This window comes from Miscanthus floridulus, chromosome 1, assembly GCF_019320115.1.
Source record: "Miscanthus floridulus cultivar M001 chromosome 1, ASM1932011v1, whole genome shotgun sequence".
NCBI classification, from domain to species: Eukaryota; Viridiplantae; Streptophyta; class Magnoliopsida; order Poales; family Poaceae; genus Miscanthus; species Miscanthus floridulus.
Genome location: NC_089580.1, coordinates 70,803,308 through 70,823,505, shown reverse-complemented (window position 1 = coordinate 70,823,505; position 20,198 = coordinate 70,803,308). Strand labels below are relative to the sequence as shown.

The following is a 20,198-nucleotide window of genomic DNA, read 5'->3' as shown; positions in this document are numbered from 1 at the left end:
CATGAATGCATTTAAGCTTAATTTCTATATCTTTGTAGAGTTGTCATCAATTACCAAAAAGAGGGAGATTGAAAGGACCTTATTTGGTTTTGGTAATTGAGTGACAACCTAGGTGGACTAATATATGGTTATATGAGAATACACAGGAGATTAGTCCACAGGTAAATATGTAATGAAGGAGCTCATTGCATATGATACATGGCATGGAGTCATGTGACTAAGGTGGAGAAGATCAAGATGAGGCTTGGCTTGATAGACCCGTTGCAAGAGTGAAGGGCAAGTCGGAGGCTTTGAAGCACTAGAACACGTGGCAGGATGCTTGAACACAGACTTGATGCTGATGGATCGATGTAACGGTGAAGAGCAAGTGAGGTCAAGATCGATGAACCAATAAGGTCACATGATGATATGAAGTGGATCATATCATTGTTGATTGTGTTGGTGCATGTGTTGCATAGAAATTGGAGGAGATGGAATGGAATACGCAAGGCAAAGATATGACCTATAGGGCATTTCATGTCACTGGTCATAGGTGTGTAGAGAAGTTTATGACCATGTTTAGAATAGATGGTTGTACTATCAAGAGGGGCAAACTTATTTGCATATCGATCATCTAGTGTCACTAGAGTGATCTAACTTTGCATCGTTGCTAGGATCGAGTGGCGTGGTAAGTTGGGTGGCTAATCCTTTGAAAAATAATTGTGAAAATGCTAACACATAAGCACATGGTGGTGTACACTTGGTGGTGTTGGCACATTTGCTAAGGAGAAGTTGTTGGAGTTGAATTGGATCAACTTGGAGAAGAGAGAAAGGTTTTTCGGTGTGCTCCAAACTATGTGATGGCTCTTGGATTGGAATTCTGCATTGATCCATTGTGATTTGGATCAAATATGCAAGTGGGATGTGTAGCCCTCTGAGTAAGCTTTACAAAATGTCTAAGATCATTGAATTCAGAGTTCGGAGCTAAGAGTTATAGCCGTTTTAACGTTGAAAGGTCTATGATCGGACTCTACGACCTGCGCATCCGGTCAGCACCTGCGAGTCCGATCACAGAGTCCGGTCAGTGTTTTTAACACGTCTAGGAGTGACCGGATGCATGAGTGATGACCTAACGCGTCCGGTCATCAAAAGAGCTATCTGGAACCTCTCTGGAAGTGATCGGACTCTGGGAGAGTCGCGTCCGGTCGTTATGACCTGCAAGTCCAGTCAGTGCGTGTTTTGCCCAGTGAAGGGGCAATGGCTCTTTTATCCCTTGGGGCTATAAATAGAAGTGGTGGCTGACCTTGGACCGTTTGCTGAGAACACTAGAGCTTTGGTGGCTTATGTGGTGGTGCTTGGGAGCCCTCTAACTCACTCTAGCTTGATAGTGTTCATCTGATTGAGTGAGTGAGCGATTCTAGTGCGATTGCATCATGAGGTTAGATCGAGTGGCACTAGGTGTTCGAGTTGTAAGCCGATGGTGCTTGTTACTCTTGGAGGTTGCCACCTCCTAGACAGCTTGGTGGCTTGTGACTCCGTTGAAACACGTGAGAAGATTGTGCGGTGCTCCAAAGAAGGATTTGTGAGGGAGATTGTGCTCACCCCACAGGGATCATGAAGAGCAACTCTAGTTGAGCGTGTCATTGAGCTACCCTCACTTTCGGGGTAGGTTCTTGTGGTGCCCGACGTGTGGGCTTGGCGGGTGATGCCAACTAGCCGCCAAACCACCAAGTGAGCGGTCGACACAATGGGGACTAGCATGTTGGCAAGCACATGAACCTTAGGATAAAATCATCGTGTCATACTTGTCTTCCCATTGGTTTGCATCCCCTACACACAAGCTTGTATTTACATTTCATATATTGTGCTTGTGTAGTTGCTCTTGTAATTAGTTGACTTGTGTAGTTTGCTAGTTACCTTTTTGCTTGTGTAGTATAGAAGTAGCTCCCTTGTGTGACTAATTTGGTTTGAGTAACCTTATTAGTCACTTTACTTAGTTTGTGTAGCTAAGTGATTTGAGCTCTCTAATTTAGCATGTGTATCCTTGTTATTGAGTATTGCTAGTGAGCTTATGAGCTTTGTGCTTTTGCTACTAGAATTGATTAAGTGAGCTCTAACTAGCTCGACACCTTTGTTGCCTAATTAGGATCTTTATAAGGGGCTTGTGAACTTAGATAGAGGGGTGTAGTCTTGGCTAAATTGTTAGTTTTAATTCCGTATTTATCTCAGTTAGCCGACGTATTTAATTTTAGAAAGGATTATTCATCTCCCTCTAGTCCACCATCTCGACCCTACACACTTTGACTGGTATCATGCTTCAAAGGTCTATCTCTTATACCTTAGCATCATTTGGTAGACTTTACTTCCCCAAAACTCTAATCCATGCATATGTGCAAGCTTCAATCCAAACTCTTAGCACATATATAGGGGGAGCTAATGCTACCAATTGGGGTTCATAAAACTTGTCTATATCCTTTTACACATGGTAAATATGCTTGGACAAGCAACATGAACTCAATTGAATTTCAATTCATATCTTTATGAAAGGGTTGTCATCAATTACCAAAAAGAGAGAGATTGAGAGCTCTAGTTTATTTTTGGTGAATTGATGAAATCCTAAGTGCTAACCTAGTCTATCTAAGTGATCATGAGATAGGTAGCACTATTCCAAGTGGTGGAGCAATGGTGAAGATCATGATGATGATGTGGTGATCATGATGATCAAGTGCTTGGCTTGGAAAAGAAGAAAGAGAAAAACAAAAAGCTCAAAGCAAAGGTAAAACTTGATAGGAGCTTTTTAGTTTGGTGATCAAGACACTTAGCGAGTGTGATCACATTTAGGATCGATAGCTGTACTATTAAGAGGGGTGAAACTCGTATCGAAATGCGGTTATCAAAGTGCCACTAGATGCTCTAACTCATTGCATATGCATTTAGATCTAATGGAGAGCTAACACCCTTGAAAATGTTTGTGAAAATATTCTAACACATGTGCACAAGGTGATACACTTGGAGGTTGGCACATTTGAGCAAGGGTGGAGAAGTTGGTGAAGTGAAGGAGGTGATTTTCACTGTATAACAGTGACCGAACGCTGCTCCCAGTGTGACCAGACGCAGGATCGGTGAGTCCGGTCAATTATAAATGAAGGAGGCGCACTCCGGCTGCTCTCAGCCAGTGACCGAACGCTGGGTCACTTTGTGACCTGATGTGCAGGGGGTGCGTCCGGTCACCTATGACGTACGGTGATGTAAGCAGCTGAGTGAGTGCGGTGAAGACCTGACGCGGTGGCGCGTTCGGTCGCATGCACCTGACGTGTCCGGTCATGGTTTTGGCACTTGGGGAGCTCTCTGGACGTGACCTGACACCATCGAGCCGAAGGGATCGGTGCATCCGGTCGTTGGTTGCAGCGCGCGCGGTCTCTTGATCAGTGCGTCCGATCCTTCTTTAATGCGAGCGCAGGAGCGAACTGACCGTTGGAGATCGGGCGAACGTGGTTTAAATGGGGACACGTGGACGATGATCCACGACCGGATGTTGGGGTGCCGCGCGTCCGGTCATCTTGATCGGCGCATCCGGTCACCCCGAGGACACTGAGGTGTAGGGGGCCAACAACTCTATTTCGTGGGAGCCTCTATTTAAGCCTCTTGATCGGCTCAAGCTCACTCTCTTGGCCATTTGCATTAACATAGCAACCTTGTGTGCTTATCCAAAGCCCTCCCACTCATCTTCATCTTTGATTCATCATCTTTGTGAGATTAGGAGAGAATCCAAGTGCATTGCTTGAGTGTTTGCATCTAGAGGCACTTGATGTTCGTGTTTTGCTGCTGGATTCGCTTGTTACTCTTGGTAGTTGCCACCACCTAGACGGCTTGGAGCAGCAAGGATCGTCGAGCAGAGGTTGGTGATTGTCTCCGGCTCCGATCGTGGTGATTGTGAGGGGTTCTTGACCTTTTTCCGGTGGAGAGGTAAAAGGTACTCTAGTGGATTGCTCATGGCTTGTGTGATCTTCATCTTGTGTTGGTTGTGTGGCACCCTATTGAGGGTTTGACATGTGATGCCAATTAGCGTGTGAACCTCCAAATGAGTGAATCGCCACAACGATGACTAACTTGCCGGCAAGAAAGTGAACCTCGATCAAAAAATCATTGTCATCATTTGATTCCAAGGTGATTGGTCTTCATTGGCATTCATTCTTTGTGATTGATTGGCTCCATTGATGATTGACTCATTCCTCTACACGACGATATAACACTCTATCCTTCCTGTGTATTTACCTTTCTTAGTGTAGCTTGGCCCTTTAGTGTAACTAGTTTTCAGAGCAAGCAAGTGTCGGTCTAGTATGGTTAGTGAGGCGCTTTAGTTAGTCTTTTAAGAGATCACTAACTTAGAGTAGTGACTTAGCCTTGTATGCCTATAGACAATAGCAACTAGAATTGTGATAAGTGGCTTGTATTTTTAGTAGGCTAGCGCAATATTCGCTTCGCCTCATATTTATCTAACAGTTTTGCTAAGTGTTATTGTAGAAATTTTTAAATAGGCTATTCACCCCCTCTAGCCATTAGGACCTTTCAACAGGAAAGTCGTTTTGCCAAATGGTTTACCAAAATGGCTTCAACTCCATCGGTGGAGCTGTTCGTGGAGCTGAAACTAAAAAAAATGACTTCACTAGTGAAGTGACGCCCTGCCAAATAGGGCCTTATTTAGGAGGTTTTTGGTATGGCTCCTCCGGAGGAGCTAGAGCCGTTTTGAAGAAGCCATAAATTATGGCTCCTCCAAAACGGCTCCGGCTCCTCTATTTTCCACTGAAAAACGGCTCCTCCAATAAAATGTTTGGCAGAGCTCCTCCGGAGGAGCCGGAGCCAGAGCTGAGGAGAAGCCTTGTCGAACAGGCCCTTGCCAATTTGGTTCTGTGGGATAGTGATACATGAACTAGTGAACCGCGAAAATGTTTATACAAACTCTAAAAGTGGATAAGCCCAGTTCCAACTTAAAACTAACGTGAGGAAGTTCTTTATATTTATAAAAAAGAAAAGGTATGACCAAGTCCATGTGCACACATATTTCAGGATTGAGTGAAATCAACATCAATTGACTCAAAAAGGTCTTATTGTGATTAAAGGTATATTTTGTAGAGTTTCTCCTTATTTCGACTGTCTATGGGTATTTGTAGCAGAGTTCCTTCTACTCTTGATTCCCCGTGGCATGCGAAAATATTTCTATGAGAAAAGAGATTTAACTACCAAAAGAAATGGTGAAGCTAAAATAATTAGAGCGGATGTATTTGCTTTGTGGGTGGATAAACTTGTGTCATAAGGATCCATTTATGCTTTAGTCAAAATCACTTTTTTTACATTTTTAAGGGTGCATTTACACCCCCTAAACACTACATATCTTTACCCCAACACTACATAACTAAATAAAGAGTGATTCTATGAGTCGAGTGAATCAAGAAGCTACTTTTCTAGCTCTCAGCCTCTAAGTTTATTTTAGAGAATCATGAAATTTGTTTGACACAACTTTTTCTGGATTCAGCCCAAAAATACTGTTTGTGGTTGCTTTGTCAGTGAGGAAGTGGATCGAGAAGTGATTCTCTATGATAACTGAAGCGATTCTCTATGATAACTGAAGCGATTCTCTATGATAAATTTTTATAGAGAGAATGATTTTGTTAAGCAAGGAAGCTGATTTTTTCTCAGCCCCTTAATTTATTTTAGAGAGACTTGTGTAACTTATACCACTATATTAAGAAGAGGAAAATGAAAAGAACCTGACTAACACTACACCTATAGTTCTCCTATTACACCCAAGTAGACACACTATACAGAACGTTAACTCTGTGTGGGGATGAGTAAGACTCTTTCTTAGTGGAAACTCTACAGTGGATAATGCCAAGGCGATTAGAAGAGTCGAGTGACTCATCTTAAAAAAAAGAGTCGAGTGACGGTAATGAGCCTTAGTGGCTTATTACACAATTGTCTTGGTTGGTGAGAGATTTGTGGCAAACTCAACACTATGACTCGGAGCGTACTTCGGCAGAGGTCTAACATGGATTAAAGATTGTGTTTGATGATGGACGCAAGGGGTACATCATCTTATCCGGAAAATTTATACTCCTTACTTGAGCTCTTCACTGTCTGTATGTGCTTGTATTATGCGCCTTTATCGTTCATATATTATATTAGACTAGTTAATAAATTTATTTAGTTTTAGATTGCAAAACTTTTAGTAGGTACGCATAAATAGAGAATACTAGATAAACTTTAAGTACACATCTTGCTAATTAGTTTTGTTTATTTAGCATGACATCAAGCAAAAGCCCTATATTAAGTTTTAGCAGCCGAATTCACCCGTTCCTCTTGAGCTGGCTACTCACGTTCCTTTTCGATGCCTGGTGCCCCGTTATCTCTCTTCTTTGACGATTTGCGTAGATAATTTATGTAGGACACAATTATTATAATTTAATCTCTCTAGACTGTTTTTAGCACATTGCGGTGATAACAAGAGGAACCAAACTGGGAGTGGCTCCCCTAGCGCTAGCGGAGTCGAGACTCGACAACAGCCAATTTATCGCCCTTCCGTCGCTTCGGCGGTTCGGCCCCTTTCCTCCACGCTCCTTTTCGGCGGCCGCCGCCGCCGCCGCCGTCTCCCGCCGCGCTACCTCGCCGACGACATGCCCGAAACCGTACTCCGCTATATCTCTCTCACACTCTCCCGCCCCCCTCGGCTCACTTCTTACTGACCTGGTCTTCTATCCCCTCGCAGGCGGCGGAGACCAACCTCCGCAGGCAACTGGAGCAAACCCTCGCCGCCGAACCCTCCAGCCCACTCCACCACTACAACCTTGTAGGTTTCGTTGTCCACTGCATTGAGCCCGTGGTCGCGCCCGCGCTTCTCCGTTGCGCCTAATCACCTGCTGGTTGGTCGTGTGCGTGCAGGGCGTCTTCCTATGGGACCGCGCCGAGGCAGAGCAGGAGGGTGACGGGGAAGAGGCGCGGAAGCTTCGCACGGCAGCGTCGGAGCATTTTCTCGCGGCGGCCAAGCTGAACCCCAACGATGGCGTCCCCTTCAGATTCCTTGGCCACCACTACGCACGCGGTGGAGACAATCAACGAGCGGCCAAGTGCTACCAGCGTGCGGTGACCCTCAACCCTGATGACGCTGAGGCTGGGGTATGTGTATATTCATATGCCCAATGTATTCGTCCGTTTGCTTGTGCTGGGTTCTAATGTGTTTCCCCCCTTTATTTCTGGGGTATGGTGCAGGAGACGCTCTGTGACGTGCTAGATGTTGAGGGGAAGGAGAGTTTGGAGCTTGCTGTGTGCAAGGAGGCAGCTGGCAAGTCACCGCGTGCGTTCTGGGCTTTTCGGAGACTTGGCTACTTACAGGTAACTTGTATAGCAATTTCTTCAATGGACTATCTGTTGAAGTAAGAATTCCAATAGTATGTGTCATTAACAAAGCTCCTGACTAGATGTGTTATGTTAATGAATCTTACGGCTTCATTTTGCATTGGGTCAGAATCTACAGGTCCAAACCTGTCCAAGCCTAAACCCAATGATATTGGTTAAGGGCAACATTGGTTTGCAGTAATTAGTTAGATTTAACAAGGTTATGCAGAATGATGAAAATTGTTGAAATTTAACCTAATCTAGCCCCTTCAATGTTTAAATCTTATAGCAATTTCATCCATTGGTCATTGATGTTTCTTGTAGTTTATACAGAGGCAGTGTTCACTTCCATTCATTATGGCATTGATATCACCACCCCACAAAACCTTTATGTTAAGTTGTTAATGTTATTGCCTTTTAATAACTCAATTCTGTGGCTATCCTTTTAGATTAGCTGACAGATGAAATTAGATTGTGCAGGATAACATGACTCAGTTGGTCATTCACCATTAGTATAGCATTATTAAGTTAAAATCTGGATTGTGCTGGTCTTGAAAATATTTGAAAGGTTACATGCCTGGAGCAATATCTCTTATTATAACTTGTACTTGAGAAGTTGATCGCTTATTTTCTTTAAAAATTGCAAAAGTTTTTCTGTTGGAAGGAGATACTACTGCTAATATTTTAGGTGTGCAATTTGCTTTTGTTTGTGATAAGGCATTACAAATTTGTATATAGTGTGTATTGACATGAGTTGGTGAAAGGTTAGGTTCATCAGAGGAAATGGTCAGAGGCTATACAAAGCCTTCAGCATGCAATACGAGGTTACCCAACATGTGCAGATTTATGGGAGGTGGGTGCCTTTTCCCCACCATCAGTTTGCTCTTGCCAAGGTTCTTAGTGTAACTTATATGTGAGTGTTTTCAAGTTATCAGTTATTGAATTGAAACATTCCATATTTATGGCTACAGGCACTTGGTCTGGCATACCACCGTTTGGGCATGTTCACTGCAGCAGTAAAGGTTTGCAGTTTTCAGTTTTGAGCATACTTAATAACTGTTGCAGTGTGCTGTATTGAGCCTTCTCAATGTGCTTAATTCAGTTTTTGCCGGCAGTCATATGGACGAGCTATTGAACTTGATAGTTCCAGGGTCTTTGCATTGATAGAAAGTGGAAACATCCAGTTAATGCTTGGTTACTTTAGAAAGGTAGGAAGTTTCCTGCTTGCTTTTTTAACTATCTATTGTTCTGCTGGTATACATGATTTAATCAGCCAATGCTAATCTAACAGTGCATCCATTCAAAAATCTATTTAGCCCTTATCTCTTTCATTGTTAATACTATTTAATTTCTCTCTAAATACACAACACCAGGGAGTAGAGCAGTTTCGTTCTGCTTTGGAAATGGCTCCATGTAATCATTCGGCATACTTTGGCCTTGCTTCTGCATTGCGTGCATGGGCAAGGAATTGTGTAACTACTGGGGCCTTTGGTTGGGCTGCTAGTCTCTTGAAGGTATTTTGATCTGATACTAGCTTTTTAAATATCATTGAATAGGCCATAGGTGTATAGCTTCACCATATAGATTGTTTTCTCATAGGAAGCTTCAGAAGCTTCCAGAATTTGTACTTCTTTGACTGGAAACCTTTCATGCGTCTGGAAATTGCATGGAGATATTCAGGTATTTGATTTTTCATCATTTAAGTCTGCTTGTCATCTACTTATAATGTGAAGAGTTATAATATTATATTCTACCATATACCTTGCCTGCTTGGTGTCAGCTCGCACTTGCGAGATGCTTTCCATGGGTGGATGGGAAGACCAAAAGGGGCATGGATGCACAGATGTTCAAAGATTCTGTTCAAGGGTGGAGAAATACATGTTTATCAGCAGCAAATGGTGCAAAACTCTCATATCAGCGTGCTTTGCATCTTACTCCCTGGGAAGCTAATGTTCACAATGATATGGCTATTTGTCTTGATCTAATTTGTTCCATGGATGACAACAACATACTCAACCCCAATGTTTGGTAGGTTTCTTTGTTGCATAGGCTAATACCATATTACTTTTCAGATGGTGTTTTGTGAATTGTCTAAGAGTATTATATTTTTTCCTTTTTGTGCAACAGGGAGCTGCCAGAGAAAATGTCACTGGGTGCCTTGATGTTGGAACCAGTTAATAAGGATTTTTGGGTTACTTTGGGTTCAATGTCAAGTTATCTGGCTTTGAAGCAGCATTCTTTTATTAGGGCACTTCATCTCGATATGTCATTGTCTGAAGCTTGGGCATGCCTTGGAAAGGTACTGCTCTTAAAGCAACAGCTGATTTATATCTGCTACTAGTAGGGGGTATCTAATAGTTTGGCCTTCAGATTTACAGGCAGTCTGGTGATAAGCAATTGGCAAAACAAGCATTTGATCGAGCTCGAAGCATTGATCCTTCGTTGGCCTTGCCATGGGCTGGAATGTCGGCGGAAAATTATCACCAATCTGGGTACCCCTCACCTCTCATTTCATGGAAAAGGTTCCTATGCTGTGCTCTGAAAAATTAGTTACTCAAGCTGTTTTTTTCTATTTTCATGTGATTTTAAAGGAGCAGTCCTGTAAATGAATCTTTTGAAAGCTGCTTGAGGGCTGTGCAGATCCTACCTGTAAGTGCAATTTTTTTAGTATAACAATTTTCTGTTTTTTCTTCTCCAAGCTAGCCCTGATTTCATTCTATTATGTTCTTGCATTAGCTGCCAGAGTTCCAGATTGGTCTTGGAACAATTGCTGCCCGTTCTAGCAATCTTCTTTCACCTCAGGTATATATCCAGTTTTATATTTATGGCTGAGGCCCTTTTAGGTGGCAATGGTCTATTCAACTCGATGGCAATTTTTTTAGTTGGCCTTCATTCTTATATTCTAGATTATTTAACTGTTTGACACTAAGAGATACATGATGATTCGCTAAGTCATAAAGATATTTGTATTGCTTAATCTGCTACCTAAAACCTTGGTGCCTATGCTTAACAAATCAATTTCTTTATACTGGTTCGATTATGTAGGTATTGATGGCCGTAAGACAGGCTGTTCAGCGAGCACCTCATTACCCAGAGTCACACAATTTAAATGGCTTGATTTCTGAAGTGCGATTAGATTTCCAGTCTGCAATCACATTTTACTTGCAAGCGAGATTTGCTTTAGGCATGATGTACAATTCCAAGTCAGACAATAGACAAGCTTTTGCTGATGTTTCAGTGAATCTTGCCCGTGCACTATGCAAGGTAAGAGTGTTAACGGTTACTTTACATCTGGTTTGATGAAGTTAAACACACTAAGCAGCTAAAATCATGGTGTTTTGGATGATACATCTGAGATTCTAATCATCACACTAATTGCAGGCTGGTCTTGCAACTGATGCAGCGCGGGAGTGTGAAGAGCTGAGATATCAAGGTATATTGTTTTTATTCCACTTAAGCAATGGAAGGGTTCCGTTCCCTAATTTGCCAGATAGCATTGACAGTAGATCCTTTCACAATATTTACCACATGCTATATAACGTATAAACTAACAAGTAATCCTAAATTTTCTAGGACTGTTGAGTGTTGATGGATTGCAGATATATGCTCTGGCATTGTGGAAAATTGGCCAAAGCAAGGAAGCTCTTTCTGTATCTAGAAGCTTGGCTGAAAATTTAAGTGGTATAAAGGCAGAGAGTGCAACTGCAGCTTGGGGATTCATATGCACCTTGACATATGGAATTTCTGGGAAGGACTCTGCAGCTGCCATCATTCACAAGCTTCCTGGTCAGCTCAATTACAACTCACAGTTGAAATTCATTATCTCCGCATTGGATGCTTTGCATCCAACCAAGCGTCTCCAGCTGCCTCAGTTGAATATGCCTCTTAAGCGTACAGCTTATGAAGTGATGAGTGAAGTACACTCGAATATTGCTCTTGGGAAGGCTGTAAGTATTCTAAAATTCTGGTGTTCTATGTTTCTATGGAAAACTAGTTTATTTTGACTTTTGAGTACATGCTTGATGTACTAATATATATAAAAAATATCCTTTTAGATTGGTGCGGAATTTGACAAGCCTCTGAAGGTTGATGGTAGTTTGTCTTACCTGAAAAAAGTTCTGCACATGTATCCGGACTGCAGTTTAGTGAGGTAATTGTCTTGCTTGGAATGGTCATATCAGGTGTTCAAAAGGTTACTAAACTTGAGGCTTGAGTCAAAATATTGCTCACCATTTTCTCTTTTCTTCATGCTGCAGAAACCAACTTGGATCCCTGCTGCTGTGGAGTGGAGATTGGATGGCTTCTCATAAAGCAATAAGGGTTACCTCTCTGTCGTCACATGGACACACATCCAGTTTGGGCCTAAGATCACCACATCATGTTCAAGCCTGTGCAATGGTTTCTTGCTATGCTACCTGCCCCACTTACACAAAGTTCTCTTTCGCAACATGTGAACACCAGTACCTAAGTGGACCTGATGCAATACACCACCTGCAAAGGTATATATTCTACTTGTTGCATTGACAATGTATGCCTTTGGTAGGAGAGCTATTCATGTTCTTTTTTGCCCTCTCAAGGTGGGTTCATTGTGAACCATGGAACCAAGACGCACGCTACCTGCTTGTGCTTGCCATTTTCCAAAAAGCACGGGAAGAGAAGTACCCCAAACATATCTGTGTTATTCTGAAGAAGCTCATTATGCAAGTGTTGTCCAATATTAGCAATCCACATGAGAAAGAAGCTATGCAGTATGAGGTGTTCTTGCTACTTCTTTTGTCATCGGAGGTCTGTTTGCAATCTTTAGACTATGAAAATTGCATTGCCCAAGCTAAAGAAGCCCTAAGAACCACCCCATCAAGCCGTGTGGATACTTTTTTTGCACACTTGCAACTGTGTCGGGCCTATGCGGTGCAAGGGGATCTTTTGAACTCCAGGAACGAGTACTTGGAATGCTTGAGAAACCATACAAATACTGAGATTGGCTGGGTAATGCTGAAGCAACTTGAATCTGCATGTTCATTGGAGGGCTCTTCTGATGAAATAGATATAAATCTGCGTGAATGTGTTAAAAGAAATGGTAGCGACTCATCGAAATGGGCATCCCTTTTCAATCTGGCGTGTGCTCAGTGCTTTCTGTGGGATGTAAACTTTGAAAGCGCTGAAAAAGCTCTTGCTCAGGCATGCACTCAAGTAGATCCGGATAGCTGCATCTTGTTCCTTAATGGTTAGCCGCTTTCTTCTCACATAGCTCATTAGTCGTCAAGGATTCTTTAAAACCCTTTGCTGTTTATGGTATGAAGTTGCACCGTGAACCTGGTTGTTTTCTTCTCTCCAGTAGAATCCAGGAATAAACTTGGTTGCTTTCTTCCCTCCAGTAGAATCCACGAATAAACTTGGTTGTTTTCTTCTCTCCAGTAGAATCCAGGAATAAACTTGGTTGCTTTCTTCCCTCCAGTAGAATCCAGGAATAAACTTGGTTGTTTTCTTCTCTCCAGTAGAATCCAGGAATAAACTGGGTTCTTATCAGATCAACAAACTTTCTGCCAGTCTTATTCATGTTGATATGTAGTACATTCCTTGCACTGGTTATTGAATGGTACTAACTGTTCATTATGCTAACAGTGAATTAAGGAAAAAATGTGCTTGGATGGTACTTTCTTGATAATTTATTTTGTGGAATTAAATTGATCAAATCTTTTAAGGATGCCGTGTGAAGAACGCTGCTTCTAATTTTAGACTGTTTCCCTGCACGGTCTGAGAGTACTAGTCTATAATAGGCCTGATTAATTACTAATTATGAAATATTCCTGTTTTATGTAATTTAATTTTGTACTGAATGAAACATCACTGATAGGTGCAACCTGTATGGAAATTGCCCGGAGGTTTGTAGCTCCTCAATTTATATCTCGTGCAGCTTCTAGCCTCAGAAAGGCCCAGCAGAAATCACATGCTTCATTACCTCTCGTGTCACTGCTACTGGCTCAAGCTGAGGGCAGCCTTGGCTCCAAAACCAAGTGGGAGAAAAACCTTCGCCTGGAATGGTTCTCATGGCCCCCAGGTACGGATTGAACCAGCCAGCCTTCGAATGAATACTATTGGGTTTTCAGTCAGCTGTTTGGTTTCAGTCTCAATGCCTTTTCTTTCTTTTTTTTTCCCCCGGTTTGGTTGTGCAGAACTGAGGCCTGCAGAGGTGTACTTCCAAATGCATCTGCTGGCGAGGCAGTCGGCTGCAGCGGCTTCTCAGCAGAACCAGCTGGTGGAGACGACGCAGAGCCCCGAGTTGTGGTTGCTTCGGGCGATTCACCTGAACCCGTCCTGCCCCAGGTACTGGAAGGCTCTGCTGCAACAAATGGATGTGTAACCTTTTGTATCATAGGTATCTTTGTATCATAATAGGTATCATCCAGGCGCATTCTAGCGGGTGATTTATTTGGCTGAGATTGCTGGGACGCTGGCGATACGTTTGTGCCTCGTGGTAAGGCTTCGCGTTGGGACTTGGGATAGTTTGGATCTGCCCTGTGCTTTGTCCTTTCCGAAATGATATTACTGGAGCTTGTAGGATTATTTGTCTTTCCGAAATGACATTACTGGAGCTTGTAGGATTATTTTGTCGATGTGTCTTTGTTAATTGTTATAACCTTCAGTTTGCTGGAACCAATACACCTGATCTCATGCTAGCTACTCGTTAATTGGTAGTGAGCCGGAGAGGCAAAGTTCCAGGTGCGTATCGCCCATGCACAACTCTAATTAAAGTGCGCCCTAAAAATACTCTATTTAATGTGAATCTAGCTCCACCCTCCCATCGGAAATAAAAGTTTTTGCTTTCCCTAATAATATATTAGCTTAAATGAAAGTAATTATTGCATTATACAAATATTTTTCATGATGAATATAGCAATGCTAATCTTGTGTCGCTAGTTGTCTTGGGGTAACCTAATTTTGCTTTTAGGTTAGAGAGGAAGCCATACCAAATGGGAACTGAACACTTAGGCGTGTTTGGTTGGTGCCGCTGCATACCACACCGCAGTTGTGTCCGCACCAAAACTGCAGCGACCAAATCGTCCGCCGCAAGTGCAGCAGCTTTTGGTGCACAAATTGAACTAAAACGCGATGGCTAGACTGCGATGTCGCAAGTTTGGAAAGGAGAACCAAAAGCATGCCGGAACTTGGGCGCTGAAGCTGCAGCGCGTAGTGCGGTAAGTTGGAGTACACAACCAAATGCGCCCTGGCTATGTCTGACAAAGTTTTTCCCTAACTGGCTTCACCAGAAAGGTGGAGAAGTTTTTTTTAATAAGTAAATAAAGATCACAATTATTACATCGGGTTGATATAATAATCATGAACTCACATCTGGCCTCTGCATAAAACACACAACCTAAACAAAATAAAGAGAGGCTGACACTAAGGACTATCAATCCTAAAATTAGATCACCATCTAAGTGTCCAGGAGAAAAAAAAATGTAACCGATAATTCAAAATGGGGAGCCAATGAATAACCAAATGTACCACCTAGAAAGGATAATGGTCACACTTCTTTTTAAATACAAAATCATCCAGTAAGGAAAAACCGGTTTTCTCTTCTAGAGCTTTGTAACTAGTGATTTTTTTTTTTAAAATACGAAATCATCTATAGTTTTTTTTGTCTCTTCTAGAGCTTTGTAACTAGCTTCACTAGGAAGCTAGAGAATCCATGTTTAGGTGGCTTCGTCCAATCATCTATGTAATTAAAAAAAAAACCTTTGTAGAGCTTTCTCACGAAGTCATTTTAAGTTGACTCTAGCTCTAGCCTTTTGCAGCTTTTGCTACGGAGCCGTGCCAAACAACTATTAAAAAAGGCTTCTTGCAAAGAACCTAAAAGAGCTAGAACCGATTTTTAACTAAAGAACTAGAGCTGCAAAATTATGGCTTCTCTTGACTTGTCCTCATAAATTTTACACAAATTTTTATTAAACTATCACTGAAGCTATTTTTGTTAAATCTTTTCTGAAACGACTTTAATTTCACCGAAGTTGCTTCACAAGAGAAACTGAAGCTGAAGTCGTTTTTAGAAAGAGACCCAATCCTGTCAAATTGGCTCTCAACATTTGATAGAGCTTCCTAAAAAAAGTTGGAAACGACCAACTAAAGTTCCTTAGGAAACCTAGCAACCTCCAAGAGCAGACGAGCTCCTTGTTTTCGATGGAAGCGGGTCATGTGCCATCAACATTTTCTTGAGCAATATAAAGCATTTGAAGCAACTCTGAAAGACTCTTAAAAAACTTTAATGCCCTTTCATACTAAAAGAAATAGAGATTTTAGCGAAAAATTCTCTTCAAAATGTATAGAGAATGTAATTGGTTCTTTAAAATGTCAAACAAGTTATAAAAGTTATCGAAGGGCAAATTTTATTTGAATGATGGCTCTCCAAGGAGAAACTACAGATTGAATTTATATGAGAGAAAAAGAACAAGCTAGCGAGCCCAACCACAGCAAAACACGCCTAGAAACACGTAGCTTCTTTGTCAGTTGTTTAGGCGACGGCGTGGAGCTCTGCAGACTGCAGCTCACAACTCTCAACATGTGTCATCCTAATTTCAAGGAGGTGCCCACGTCAGGCCCCTTGCAGATCGGCTCTCGCCGCGCTGTTGAGGTGTTCTCCCAGGCCGGTAAAATAATCGATCCCAAATTCCTCCCACTCAGCCGTCAGCCCACGCGGCGCTCCGCCGCTTGCCCGGCCACCGCGGCGCACCACACGTCCACCGCTCCCGCGCCAGCCTCCTTCGTCTAAACTTCGCCGCTATCGCGAGCCCGAACGCCTCCTTCGCTCAACAGTCACCCATCGCTTCCAGCATCCAGCCAAGCGGCCCAAGCCCGCGCTCCGCTCACGCTCTCAGCACCTCAGCTTGCCAGGTCATGTCAGGCGGCGTCGGCCCGACGGCGGGGGGCGGCATCACGCTGCCGTCCATGGGCGCGCCCCCGCCGCCGCTGCACCCGACGCCCACCTCGCCCACAGCGCGCCCGCACCACCACTACTACCTCTTCTCCATCAAGCAGCTCAACACGCTGGGCGCGGCGGCCGTGCTGGCCTTCTCCACCACGTGTTGGGGTTTAGTCCCACATCGTGTAGCGATGGTGGGGGAGCACAACATATAAGGCGGGAGAACCCTCATCTATCAGGCTAGTCTTTTGGGTTGAGTAAGCCCAAGGCCTTATATGTTGTAGCTCCGGTGGACCTGGGACCTGTGGGAGCGCAGGCTCGTGGTAACGAGCCCGGCCGGCTGCAAGCCAGCTCCAAGATCGAGAACTCGGTGGTCACTACCGGTTCCAACAAATGGTATCAGAGCCCATGGTAAAAAAAAAAAGCTAAACTCAATAAAAAATCTCAAGCGTCACATATGGCGGGGGCACTCCGATGTGTGACTAAGGGGGGGATTGTTGGGGTTTAGTCCCACATCGTGTAGCGATGGTGGGGAGCACAACATATAAGGCGGGAGAACCCTCACCTATCAGGCTAGTCTTTTGGGTTGAGTAAGCCCAAGGCCTTATATGTTGTAGCTCCGGTGGACCTGGGACCTGTGGGAGCGCAGGCTCGTGGTAACGAGCCCGGCCGGCTGCAAGCTAGCTCCAAGATCGAGAACTCGGTGGTCACTACCGGTTCCAACACCACGGTCCCGCTGTCGGAGATCGCCTTCGCGGTGCTCCTCCTCCCCTACCTCCTCGTCCTCGCTCGGCTCGCCTTCCCGCAGCGCCCAGGCAAGCCCAACTCGGCCGCGCCCGTCTTCCCGGGCGCCGGCGGGCGGCTCACTCTCGCCGTGCACACCGCGGTGGGCTTCGTCGTCGGCGCCGCGCTCCCGGCGCTCTACATCCTCGACGGCCCCCGGGCCGAGGACACGGCGGGTGTCGCCGCCGCGGCCCCGCACGCGTTCCTCCTCTCCGCGCAGTTGTTCACGGAGGGCATCGCCGCCGCGTGGCCCGGCACGTTCTCGCTCCCCGTCAGGGCCGCCGTGCCCGTGATGTACAGCGCGCGCCGGATGTTCGCGGCGTCCGAGTGGCTGCGCGAGGAGATGCAGGAGCGCGACGACCTCGTGCATGGCCCGCCCGTGCCGCCGCGGCGGGTGGTGGCCGGCAGGGCGCTCGCGGCCGCCAACCTGGCGTTTTGGGGGTTCAACCTCTTCGCGTTCCTGCTGCCCTTCTACCTGCCCAGGGCGCTCAGGAGGTACTACCTCGGCAGCGACCATGAGGATGACGGCGGCGCACACGCGCACTTGAAGCAGCAGCAGGGTGAAGGGAAGAAGGATTCGTAGATCAGGCTAAATAGACGTGTGTGATTAGTAGCGGAACAAGCTGTACTACCTGTCTGTCTCTGTGCCCTTCATTATGCCAGTAGTTATCTGGTTTGATGCATGCCAAACTTTTCTGCTCCATGTTATTACCAGCAGAGTAACGCTTACAAACTGCTAGTAATATCTTCTACTACTATCAACAATTTTATTCAATGAAACTATCTATAATTTGTTTTTTAATAAAGGATAAAAATCCAGCTTCATGTACACATGGTAGAATATGGCCATTTATTACATACAACTTGAACCCAAGGTCCAAGCACAAACGGGTCCAAGCTGGATTTACACAAACAAAAGAAAACACTAATGAAGATTAATCCGACAAGTAGATAACTATCCAAACGATAAAAAAAACGCAACGCACACTATGTAAAAAAAACCACATCACATACGCGCGTTAAGAGACATTATAGTCTGTAATAAGATCTCATTACAGACGCGCAAAAAAAGCGTCTGTAATAAGGTACTAATGCGAGTGAATACAAACACGCGTTTGTACCAAAAGTTATTTTCAACGCGTGTTATAGAAAAGCGTCTGTAGGTTTTCAAATGCTACAGACACGTGTTGTGTCTGAGCGAATGTAGTACAATAAATACTACAGACGCACAACGCGTCTAAAGAGTTTAAAAATATTGCAGACACGTGTTGTAACAAGCCGTCTATAGACTTTTAGAAAACTACAGACGTGCCTTCTTAAAACGCGTATGCAGACTTTCAGAATACTACAGATGCTCGTTCTCTCAGCGCGTCTATAGAGTTTCAGAATACTACAGACGCTCTTTCGTTACATTCGTCTGCATTACGAAGAATACTACAGACGTGTATACTTAGCGCGTGTCTGTAGTATTTATTTACCACAGACGCGTCTGCAACGTACACATGTCTGCCCAAAGCAGACCACTGATATCACAATTAATATAATCATACCTACAGATCTCACAAAAATGACATCACATTTTAAAATTGTTCACTTAATAAGAACAAATAAAATTGTTACCGTTGTGTTCATCACATAAACAAATTAAACAGATTCACAGTAGCTCAAACCAAATAGATCAAGCTCCCAAACACCCATACAAAGTCCTGTGCATATGATTTCAATGCATCTAAACAGTTGCTTTATGAAACTCTCCTTTTTGGTCGATGATCTGCGACACAATGAACATGACAATCTTCTCTCTAATGTCCTCTAAGTTGATTCGAGTGGTCAGCACTTCAAATTCCTGTAATGTAGCCATAAGATGATGCTTAATTAGTTTACATGCATTGAAACATACATCTAAATACTATGAAAAAGGCTATTTATCTAGCACATAACTATATATTCAGACTAATATATACGCAGCGATGATAGCAGCAGCACATTAACTGTGCACAAGGCTATTCCAGCAGCAGCAGCAGTAAACATCAGCAACAAACATCAACTTAGAGATTGTTATGACATCCTCACCGGGATGAAAGAAATTGCTAGCGACTTAAGCACAAAAAACAATAAAAAAGGACATCGAAGTGCAAGACTAGATATTATTCCCTCTTGTCCTCTGGCTTCCTTCTGTCTAATAAAATCTCATTAGACTATCACTTTAGTCACCCTTTGGGACACCCTTAAGTTTAGTCTCCTTACTTCAGTTTAGGCTCATCCAAGTTGTTCAGTTGACTTAGGTTCTTTTCAAAAATATTTCCTACGTGTTACTTACCTATTTAGATGCATGTTACCTACTTAGCTCCATAAACACACATACACAGCCTAGCTGGTAGTGGTTAAACAACATAATAAGGTGGCTACACTTTCTCCTAGACAAATGTATAGTACCATCCAGATCAGACCCAGCCAAAAGATATGGATGCTGAGCCTTGGAGTTTTTAGCATTGGAGGATCCTAGTGTCACAATCAACGTCAAACAACAACTAATAAGTAAATATATATCTGTCGTACCTCAGGAGAATCCAATTTGGTCTGCCCCATCGCAAGCATCAAGTTGTGGGCCGTATAGAACCCACAAGTGTTGTTCAGACCTTGCTGCTGGCACTGCAAACATATCAAACACATGGTAAGCTAGGGAATTGAAACATAAATTTGATCATATTTGGAAGTGAAGCACTACTTACTGCAAAATTGGTGGCATGGGTCAACTTAACATTTTTCTGCCTGTTCTTCGCTTTGGGTACGGATTTGCCAAAAGCCCTACATAGACATGAGTTGTTGTCACATTTTTTGACTTTGAATAACATAATTAAAAAAGAAACACATGTGTCAATAGTAGGTTAGAAAACACTCACTCATCTATCATAGATTTCAACCCACTCAAATCTGTCTTCCTGCCTCTATTGAAGTCGAGGTGCAAGACCTTCTGCCACTTGGGAATGATGATGACAGCAATCCAGTGCACACCACAGTTATGCTCAAACATCACAGTCTTTCTTGGCATGTTTCTTTAGGCTTTTTTCTAGATACGACACGCTAAAACCTCTACCCCTGGTCATGCTGTCTATTGACAATGGATCTG

At 43.6% G+C, this 20,198-nt stretch overlaps 2 protein-coding genes across 6 annotated transcripts; both read left to right on the top strand.

The window, feature by feature from the left end:
* The first annotated feature begins 6,512 nt into the window (after window positions 1-6,512).
* Window positions 6,513-13,973, top strand: LOC136535856 (tetratricopeptide repeat protein SKI3-like). Of its 5 annotated transcripts, XM_066528304.1 has the most exons (23): window positions 6,513-6,662; window positions 6,743-6,823; window positions 6,916-7,149; window positions 7,243-7,365; window positions 8,138-8,221; window positions 8,340-8,390; window positions 8,484-8,576; window positions 8,742-8,882; window positions 8,968-9,048; window positions 9,149-9,396; window positions 9,496-9,667; window positions 9,739-9,860; window positions 9,960-10,017; window positions 10,105-10,170; window positions 10,414-10,632; window positions 10,750-10,801; window positions 10,942-11,315; window positions 11,424-11,518; window positions 11,625-11,867; window positions 11,946-12,592; window positions 13,223-13,426; window positions 13,542-13,692; window positions 13,765-13,973. In XM_066528304.1, the coding sequence occupies exons 1-23, from the start codon at window positions 6,651-6,653 to the stop codon at window positions 13,784-13,786; spliced, it is 3,573 nt and encodes a 1,190-aa protein (XP_066384401.1). In that variant the 5' UTR covers window positions 6,513-6,650; the 3' UTR covers window positions 13,787-13,973. The 5 variants fall into 5 exon arrangements, with proteins under 5 accessions (XP_066384401.1, XP_066384394.1, XP_066384386.1 ...); XM_066528297.1 differs by having other exon boundaries at window positions 9,966-10,017; window positions 13,542-13,973; XM_066528289.1 differs by having other exon boundaries at window positions 13,542-13,973.
* Window positions 13,974-16,017: 2,044 nt separating this feature from the next.
* LOC136535889 (uncharacterized) lies at window positions 16,018-17,651 on the top strand. Its single transcript, XM_066528329.1, has 2 exons — window positions 16,018-16,439; window positions 17,009-17,651. The coding sequence occupies exons 1-2, from the start codon at window positions 16,261-16,263 to the stop codon at window positions 17,649-17,651; spliced, it is 822 nt and encodes a 273-aa protein (XP_066384426.1). The 5' UTR covers window positions 16,018-16,260.
* The last annotated feature ends 2,547 nt before the right edge of the window (window positions 17,652-20,198 follow it).